The sequence below is a fragment of the Notolepis coatsorum genome (assembly GCF_963971535.1).
Source record: "Notolepis coatsorum genome assembly, chromosome: 18".
Taxonomy (NCBI): Eukaryota; Metazoa; Chordata; class Actinopteri; order Aulopiformes; family Paralepididae; genus Notolepis; species Notolepis coatsorum.
The window spans coordinates 4,991,772-5,001,261 of NC_140182.1; the positions used below are offsets into that span (position 1 = coordinate 4,991,772).

The following is a 9,490-nucleotide window of genomic DNA, read 5'->3' on the forward strand; positions in this document are numbered from 1 at the left end:
ATAAAAAAAAAAATTTAAACCGATACCCGATACAGCTATTTTACTGATATCGGCGGCCGATACCGATACCAATATCGGATCGGTGCATCCCTAGTTCAGAGCAACCTCTGGGGACCTCGGGGGACTGTGTCGTATGTGATACCTTTATTATTATTATTATTATTATTATTATTATTATTATTATTATTATTATTATTATTATTATTATTATTATTATTATTATTATTATTATTATAATTATAATTATAATAATTATTATTATTATTATTATTATTATTATTATTATTATTATTATTATTATTATTATTATTATTATTATTATTATTATTATTATTATTATTATTATTATAATAGATACCTTTCCCTGTTCTTTAATCCACACAGGGCATCATCAACATGGGGACCAGTGAGAACAAGCTGTGTTATGATCTGCTCCACAAGAGAGTAAGTGGTGCCATAATTACAGAATCCTGTTGGTAATAATGATGATGTCATTAATATGACTCAGCAGGGGGGCAGGCCGGCTCACTGTACTTTGGATCATTCTCCTACGCAGAGAGTTGGACGACGTTCCACCGGCGAACATCTCTGTCCAAACAGGAAGTAAACTAACCGCACTCAACTACTATGCTACTAACTATGCTAGGGATGGGCATTTCCAGATCGATTGATCGCATGCTAATACTCGAGTGATCGTGTATTACTCGAAAAGAAAAAAAAGGAAAAAGAAACATTTTGAATTTCTTTTTTTTTATTATTATTTTTTACTTAATTTTGTTCATTCACGTATATGTTTAAGGAAACCAACAAACGGTTATAATCGTACACATACATGTGAAACAAATATGTAAAAAAAAAAATGTATTATTAAATATGTAACTATATATACAGCACTATTGTACATGCTATCATACAGAGTTATATTTAAAGGTGCTATTGGTAAACATTTCCAATCGTTTGGAATGAGAACTGTGCAGACTCGACGGCACTGTCATGACCCTGAATAAATAAATAGTGTCCGAAAAGATTTATGAGAACATCTTTGATAGGGAATTGTTATTCAGAATGCCTGACTGCAACCTAAAGATGAAGTATGAATAATATATGAAATGTTATGAATAAATGTCCAGTGAGGCAATTCAGCCCAAGGGATGCAAGGAGGTGAATACTTAAACCAGATCCTTCTGTTGGAATCGTTGGCGTTCACGTTAGTTTCCTGAATCTCGTTCCGACTTTGACAGTGCGGAGTATTTCTGTGTGCATGTCAGACACAGAAATGGCAAATAAATGCATTGTGATAATGTTGTTACTTGTTGTAGCACGGTACGATGTGCAACAAGTCCAGGGTGGATGTTTTTGTAGCCACTGTTGGTTTACATATCACCCTTATATGTCTGTACGGAGTGGTGGAAGAAGTACACAGTTCCTTTACTTAAGTAAAAGTAGAAATACCCAGACAAATAAGTACCTCCATTCAAATTCTACTTAAGTAAAAGTAGAGAAGTATTTGTTATTGAATTTACTTCGGTATCTAAAGTAAAAGTATGCATTTTAAATGACGTTTGTGTATTCCAGTGCTTGGGAGCAGAGTTATGCTGCTCTGATTATGTCCGCTGTGAAAGTATATAATCTTCATACAATTCTTACCATGTTTTCTATGCAAAAAGGGTTAACCTTCTGTAGTGTGGCAGTGAAGGGGTTAACCTTCTGTAGTGTGGCAGTGAAAGGTTAACCTTCTGTAGTGTGGTAGTGAAAGGTTAACCTGTAGTGTGGTAATGAAAGTGTTAACCTTCTGTAGTGTGGTAGTGAAAGGTTTAACCGTCTGTAGTGTGGTAGTGAAAGGGTTAACCTTATGTAGTGTGGTAGTGAAAGGGTTAACCTTCTGTAGTGTGGTAGTGAAAGGTTAACCTTCTGTAGTGTGGTAGTGAAAGGTTAACCTTCTGTAGTGTGGTAGTGAAAGGGTTAACCTTCTGTAGTGTGGTAGTGAAATGTTAACCTTCTGTAGTGTGGTAGTGAACTGTTAACCTTCTGTAGTGTGGTAGTGAAAGGTTAACCTTCTGTAGTGTGGTAGTGAAAGGTTAACCTTCTGTAGTGTGGTAGTGAAGGGGTTAACCTTCTGTAGTGTGGTAGTGAAAGGTTAACCTTCTGTAGTGTGGTAGTGAAAGGGTGAACCTTCTGTAGTGTGGTAGTGAAAGGTTAACCTTCTGTAGTGTGGTAGTGAAAGGTTAACCTTCTGTAGTGTGGTAGTGAAAGGTTAACCTTCTGTAGTGTGGTAGTGAAAGGTTAACCTTCTGTAGTGTGGTAGTGAAAGGTTAACCTTCTGTAGTGTGGTAGTGAACTGTTAACCTTCTGTAGTGTGGTAGTGAAAGGTTAACCTTCTGTAGTGTGGTAGTGAAAGGTTAACCTTCTGTAGTGTGGTAGTGAAGGGGTTAACCTTCTGTAGTGTGGTAGTGAAAGGTTAACCTTCTGTAGTGTGGTAGTGAAGGGGTTAACCTTCTGTAGTGTGGTAGTGAAAGGTGAACCTTCTGTAGTGTGGTAGTGAAAGGTGAACCTTCTGTAGTGTGGTAGTGAAAGGGTTAACCTTCTGTAGTGTGGTAGTGAAGGGGTTAACCTTCTGTAGTGTGGTAGTGAAAGGTTAACCGTCTGTAGTGTGGTAGTGAAAGGTTAACCGTCTGTAGTGTGGTAGTGAAAGGGTTAACCGTCTGTAGTGTGGTAGTGAAAGGTTAACCTTCTGTAGTGTGGTAGTGAAAGGTTAACCTTCTGTAGTGTGGTAGTGAAAGGTTAACCTTCTGTAGTGTGGTAGTGAAAGAGTTAACCTTCTGTAGTGTGGTAGTGAAAGGTTAAAGGATAACTCCACTATTTTGGGAAATTAGCTTATTTAACATCTTCCCTGGAGTTAGACAAGAAGATGCATACCTTTTTTGTCTCTGTGCGTGCATTTTAGCTTTGGGAATAGATGCTCCATTAGCATAGCTTAGCTTCATCACTGGAAGTGGGGGAGGACAGTAGCCTTACAGTGCCTTACAGTGTATTGCAAGGTCTGACATTGACCAAACTTGATATGCATGACCTTGGTGGGCTCTAGGTCAACTCCTGAAAAGGGGGTCAATGTCAGACTTTGCAATCAAAAGTTAGGGGGCTAATAACCCTTGCCATAATTTCAGTGCGCCCCTAACTTTTGATTGCAAGTTTTGATTTGACCTAGAGCCCACCAAGGTCATGCATATCAAGTTTGGTCAATGTCAGACCTTGCAATACACTGTAAGGCACTGTAAGGCTACTGTCCTCCCCCACTTCCAGTGATGAAGCTAAGCTATGCTAACGGAGCATCTATTCCCAAAGCTAAAATGCACGCACAGAGACAAAAAAGGTATGCATCTTCTTGTCTAACTCCAGGGAAGATGTTAAATAAGCTAATTTCCCAAAATAGTGGAGTTATCCTTTAACCTTCTGTAGTGTGGTAGTGAAAGGTGAACCTTCTGTAGTGTGGTAGTGAAAGGTTAACCTTCTGTAGTGTGGTAGTGAAAGGTTAACCTTCTGTAGTGTGGTAGTGAAAGGTTAACCTTCTGTAGTGTGGTAGTGAAAGGGTGAACCTTCTGTAGTGTGGTAGTGAAAGGTTAACCTGTAGTGTGGTAGTGAAAGGTTAACCTTCTGTAGTGTGGTAGTGAAAGGGTGAACCTTCTGTAGTGTGGTAGTGAAAGGTGAACCTTCTGTAGTGTGGTAGTGAAAGGTTAACCTTCTGTAGTGTGGTAGTGAAAAGGTTAACCTTCTGTAATGTGGTAGTGAAAGGTTAACCGTCTGTAGTGTGGTAGTGAAAGGTTAACCGTCTGTAGTGTGGTAGTGAAAGGTTAACCTTCTGTAGTGTGGTAGTGAAGGGGTTAACCTTCTGTAGTGTGGTAGTGAAAGGGTGAACCTTCTGTAGTGTGGTAGTGAAAGGTGAACCTTCTGTAGTGTGGTAGTGAAAGGTGAACCTTCTCAAGTTTCAAGTTTCAAGTTTCTTTAATAGTTGTCATACAGAAGTACAGAATACTTTTGTACAAAATGCTTCTTACTGTTGCGCTCCAGAGACTGTGCATGACAAGATAAGTATGAAATAAAAACATAGTAAAAATTAGAAGAAAAAAAAGAGGTCACAGTGTTCAGTTTAGACATATGTACAATGTTCGTAGACGTAGTTACCATACAATATACAATACTGTGCAGTGTACTAATATACAATACTATATAGTGCAAGGCATAAATGGACGAGGTGCAGTTTAGGTACAATTCACAGTAGGTGTACGAGTTGTAGTGCAAATCCTTTATCAATAAATATAAAGTGTAAGTGTGTTTGTGTGATCTAAAGTGTGGAGAGTGGGTGCTGCAGTGTGTTGTTTGTTTGAGTGAGTGTGTGTGTGCGTGTGGGTGTGTGTGCTGTGTGCATTTGATGGTTGTTGCATAGTGATTATTGTTCGTTTAGCGATTATTGTTCGTTTAGCAGCCTGATGGCCTGGGGATAGAAGCTCCTTCTGAGTCTTTCTGTGCTCGCCATAAGACTCCGGTATCGCTTGCCTGACGGCAGCAGTTCAAAGAGGCAGTTGTTCGGGTGGCTCGAGTCCTTAATAATTCTCTTAGCCTTCCCCTTGCACCGCTTGTTGTAAATGTTCTGGAGGGTGGGAAGCCCCCCTCTAATTGTGCGTTCGGCTGAACGTGTCACTCTTTGTAGTCTGCTACGGTCTTGTGCAGTGCTATTCCCAAACCAGGAGGTGATGTTGCCGGTCAGGATGCTCTCTATTGTACATGAGTAGAAGTTCCTAAGGATCTTCTGACTGACTTGGAACTTCCTTAGGCGCCTGAGGAAGTAGAGGCGTTGTCGTGCCTTCTTCACAACACTGTCAATGTGTGTGGTCCATGTCAAGTCCTCGGATATGTGGGCTCCGAGGTACTTGAAACTGTTCACTCTCTCAACTGGTGCCCCGTCGATGCTGAGGGGGCTGTAGTCCTTGACCCCCGACCTCCTGAAGTCCACAATCATCTCTTTTGTTTTGCTGACGTTCAGGGAGAGGCAGTTCTCCTGACACCACTGTGACAGGTTCTCTACCTCTTCCAGGTAGGCCCTTTCGTCGTTGGCAGAGATCAGGCCCACCACTACTGTGTCATCAGCAAATTTGATGATGGTGTTGTTGTTCCGCTGTGCTACGCAGTCATGTGTGTACAGGGAGTAGAGGAGGGGGCTCAGAACACAGCCCTGGGGGGCCCCTATGTTGAGCGTGATAGTGAGGTAGTGTGGTAGTGAAAGGTGAACCTTCTGTAGTGTGGTAGTGAAAGGTTAACCTTCTGAAACCCTCTCTCTCTGCCCCGCCCTCTGCCCCGCCCTCTGCCCCGCCCTCTGCCCCGCCCTCTGCCCCCCCCTCTGCCCCCTGCCCAGCTGACCCAGCCTGACATGCTGCACCTGGACCCGGCCCTGCTGCAGTATCCCGACTGGAAAGGACATCGCTTGTGAGATCTGTTACATATTTATATTTACTGCATATACAGTATATATATTATCTGCCTGTACATACCAGCATGTAATCCCTTTTACATATCTGTAGATACTATATCGGTACATATCCCTTACCTACTTTTTTGTTTTTTTTTTTTTTTTACTTACATTTTTATTTTCATTTTTGATTCACAAACAACTTAGACAATACAATTAAACAAACGGAAACGATAAAGAAAAAAGTATAATAATAAAAAAAGAAAACTGAAATACGACATTACAATTGACAGACAAAATTATAAGAAAATAAGGGTCGTCACAATACTATATATCTATATCAGTACATATCCCTTACCTACTCTTACTAGTATATAATATACAATGTACCAGTGATTTAACCTGGGTATAATATATATAAATGAGTACTACTGAGTAATAGGGCTAATCAGATGTATGTACAGAGTTGTAGTATTAATATGTACAGTGATACAGGTTTAAAGACACTATGGTAGTAAGTCGTACTGGCCAGCAGTGTAACTAGTAAGGGAGTAGGTAAGGGATATGTACAGATATAGATATAGTTTATACAGATATGTAAAAGGGATTATATGCGGGTATGTACAGACTGATGTGGATAGATATAGGGTGGTGTAGTGGTTACGTCATTGCCGTTTTTCGTGTCCCACCCTCTGTCCAACGCAATGTATTTCCCCATTGACCATTTCTAAATCGTCTCGTTTAAAACAAATAAAGCATTAACATTTGCATGGTGTACCTTTCTGTGCTTATTCATCCACAATCTATAGCTCAACATGAAAATATTAGCAATTACCGGTAATCATAAAAAAAAATCGCCAAATTTTACTTCAACCAAAAATGCTTAAACAATAATGTTAGTGATAGAAATGGGGGACCCTGATGTAAACAAGACGAAAGTCTTTCTCTGGTCTGCATCCCCTTAACAATTGTGTGTATTGAGCTGTACTGTATTGTACCCATTCTGCAATCTGTTAATAAAGTTTTCAATCAATCAATCAATCAGAAGGGAACTCATTTTGTGCAAAAATGGAAAGCTTTTCAATTTCCATGCGGCAGAATTGTTACAATAGAGCGGATAATCCATTTTCCCAATGATACATCCCTATACGGGTGGAACAACCAGTGACATCAGACTACACCTCCCTATTGCTGGCGTGGAAGATCGTCTCCTGTGGCGCCATCTCCTGGATCCCAGATGTAGTGGTGGATGCGGGTTGGCCCAGCGCTCTCCCACTCTCTCTTATATATAATATATATATACAGCATTATTGTACATGCTATCATACAGAGTCATGTTTAAAGGTGCTATTGGTACGATTTTTCAATGGTTTGGAATGAGAACTATGTAGACTCAACCATATAGCCTACAAATAACATTGAATGAGCACGCAATTTAAAGGGCAACACCACCCAAATTAAGAATTCTGATGTGTTATTTTTATTTCCATGACCTAGGAAAGTTCAATCAGTATTTCGATGGCCAAAGAGCAAAACGTCCTATCTGAAAATGTGTCTTGTTTTCTTGTAGAATGCTAATTTTTAACGATACCAATACAATACACTGACTATATATAGCCCATCCACTCCCCCCTCTCTGACTATATATATATAGACTATATTACTGTATTATGTGTTAACAATACCGACCAGGTATTAGTGCCTCGCAAAGTGCAGATAGGAGGGTTTTCCTCCACTTTCTTTTATGCAGATGAGTTTTGTTCTTTGGCCATCGATTAGTGAACATGAGCTCCTCTCTCTCCGATTTTGATAAACTTATGATGTCATCAAATATAGATGTCTGGAGCTGCTCTATTGATAATGAATTGGAGACTGATATTATGGACCCACAGAAAAGTTTTATCTTGCGTATACCCAAATTAGATTCATTCTATTGTAGTGATCTCAAGTTCTGAAACAGAAATTGTACGTGAATGATCAGACCGTTCCCCCCCCCTGGGTGCTCACTGTGTCATCCTCACCATCGTTCCTGATTCATTGTCTATGGAGCAGCAACCAGATGGCAGACCTCATGTACTTGATGACATCTTCAGGTTTTTAGCATTCCAGCAGGGCTGGTTTCAAGCAGCCGTTCGTCTCACCGATGCGGGTCGAACCGGGTCTATTCCAGGCCACGTACAAACTCCAGGACGACTCGTCGTTCTTCAATGTGGTCGGGGAGCAACGGAGAGCTGCTGCTGTTTTTTGTTGTTGTTCACAGTGTGACATGAGGCCACTTTTAACGCACGTTGAAACTGGGCTTTTGCTACAGTAGCATTTGGTGGACATGTGCTTCTGACAGCTGCTGTGAATCGCAGGAGGGGCCTTGCGTTGCTGGTGTCTGCCGAACTGTTCAGAAATGGTTATTTAAGTAATTTTTGGATGCAGTATAGTACACACACGCACAGGGAAATAGGCTCTCGTGTCTGCGGCCACACATGCGTGTCTGGTATATAGCCGGTACAATTGACACCAATTAAGGCTGTTACACGCGTGTAGTGACCTCCACGAGCGTCGTCCAGCTCGAGTGGTCTGAAAACTCTAGTGGTCTAGCTTGAGTGTTGTTCCATGTACAGGTTTGATTGATTGATTGAATTGAAAACTTTATTAACAGATTGCAGAATGGGTACAATACAGTACAGCTCAATACACACAATTGTTAAGGGGATGCAGACCAGAGAAAGACTTTCGTCTTGTTTACATCAGGGTCCCCCATTTTCAATTCATCAGGACATATATGACATACATGACATACAGATAGTCAGTACTGCTACATCTATACATTTATGACATACCAGATTTGCAAATACAGTACTGTTTGTGATACAGAAGGAGTCAAGAAAAGGGAGTATATACATTTGACATAGAAACTGTACATTGGAGGAGGTTGGGTGGGGGGGGGGGGTTGGGTACATTGGGATATTGACAACCATACTGGGTAATTTACATTGGAGGTGGTTGGGGGGGGGGGGGGGGGGGGGGGGGTGTATGTGCTTGATTCCAAATGATTGCAGATCTTCAATTTTTTACCTTCATTTACTAATAATAATAACCACCTTTCCCTCTTTCTCTCCTGCAGTCTGAGGGAGGAGGTGGCCAGATTCCTGTCCGACTACTGTCGCTCTGAGATCCCCCTGAAAGCCGACAACGTGAGTCGAGTGCAACCTGAACCTTGCTGATTTGAGTGCTTCAGAAATGCCAATCGTTGAAATATATTAAAGGTGTAATTCGCAGAAAACAATGCTGATTAATAATGACTATTGATATAATTATGAAAATGAAATCATGTCCTAAAGCCTCACAGAGAGAAACCGCTGGGGAAATATAATTTCAATGTTAAATCAGTTGTTTGTAATAATAATAATAATAATAATAATGGCTTGAATTTATATAGCGCCTTTCACATACCCAAGGCGTTTGTAGAATCAGTTACAACAAAATCTGGGACAAGGCGGCCGGGTAGCACAGCGGACTAAGCGTCTGTCTACCACTGCAGAGACACTGGTATCGAATCCGGCTGTCAGCGGTGCCTCCGGCTTGGCCGGTTGTCATACTGGCTCAATTGGCAGAGTCAGCGGGAGGGAAGCCGGTGGGGTGGTAATCTGGTCGTTGTAAACAGCGACTCCTACAGGTCGGTCGGGGCGCCTGCACAGCGAGGGAGGGAGATGGTGAGGGTAGTGTGACCTCCCACGCGTTACACCTCACCAATGAGAGTCCTCGCTGGCAGGTGAAAAGATGCTGCTGGCTGACTCCTATGTATCGGAGGACGCATGTGAAACACTTCAGGGCTCCCTAGACCGACCAGTGGGGGGCACATGCGCGCAACGACCAGGAAGGGGGGGGGGGGGGGGGGGGGGGAATTGGCATAACGACTAAATTGGGATTGGAGGAAAATATAGAAAAATAGGAGGAGAAAAAGTGGATAAAAAAAATCTAAAATCTGGGACAAAGTAGAGTTTATATGTATCATGGATGAAACGATAAAGTTGG

The 9,490-nt window shown here is 41.4% G+C and overlaps 1 protein-coding gene across 1 annotated transcript in view; it reads left to right on the forward strand.

Annotated features, from left to right (window-relative positions):
- Window positions 1-9,490, forward strand: part of accs (1-aminocyclopropane-1-carboxylate synthase homolog (Arabidopsis)(non-functional)) — a gene marked incomplete at its 5' end in the record, with an annotated part of 56,511 nt that overhangs the window by 8,624 nt on the left and 38,397 nt on the right. Inside the window, 3 exons of the mRNA XM_084334493.1 lie at window positions 385-444; window positions 5,408-5,478; window positions 8,580-8,649. Coding sequence (XP_084190619.1) covers window positions 385-444; window positions 5,408-5,478; window positions 8,580-8,649 — 201 coding nt within the window. The remainder of the gene's footprint in view (window positions 1-384; window positions 445-5,407; window positions 5,479-8,579; window positions 8,650-9,490) is intronic.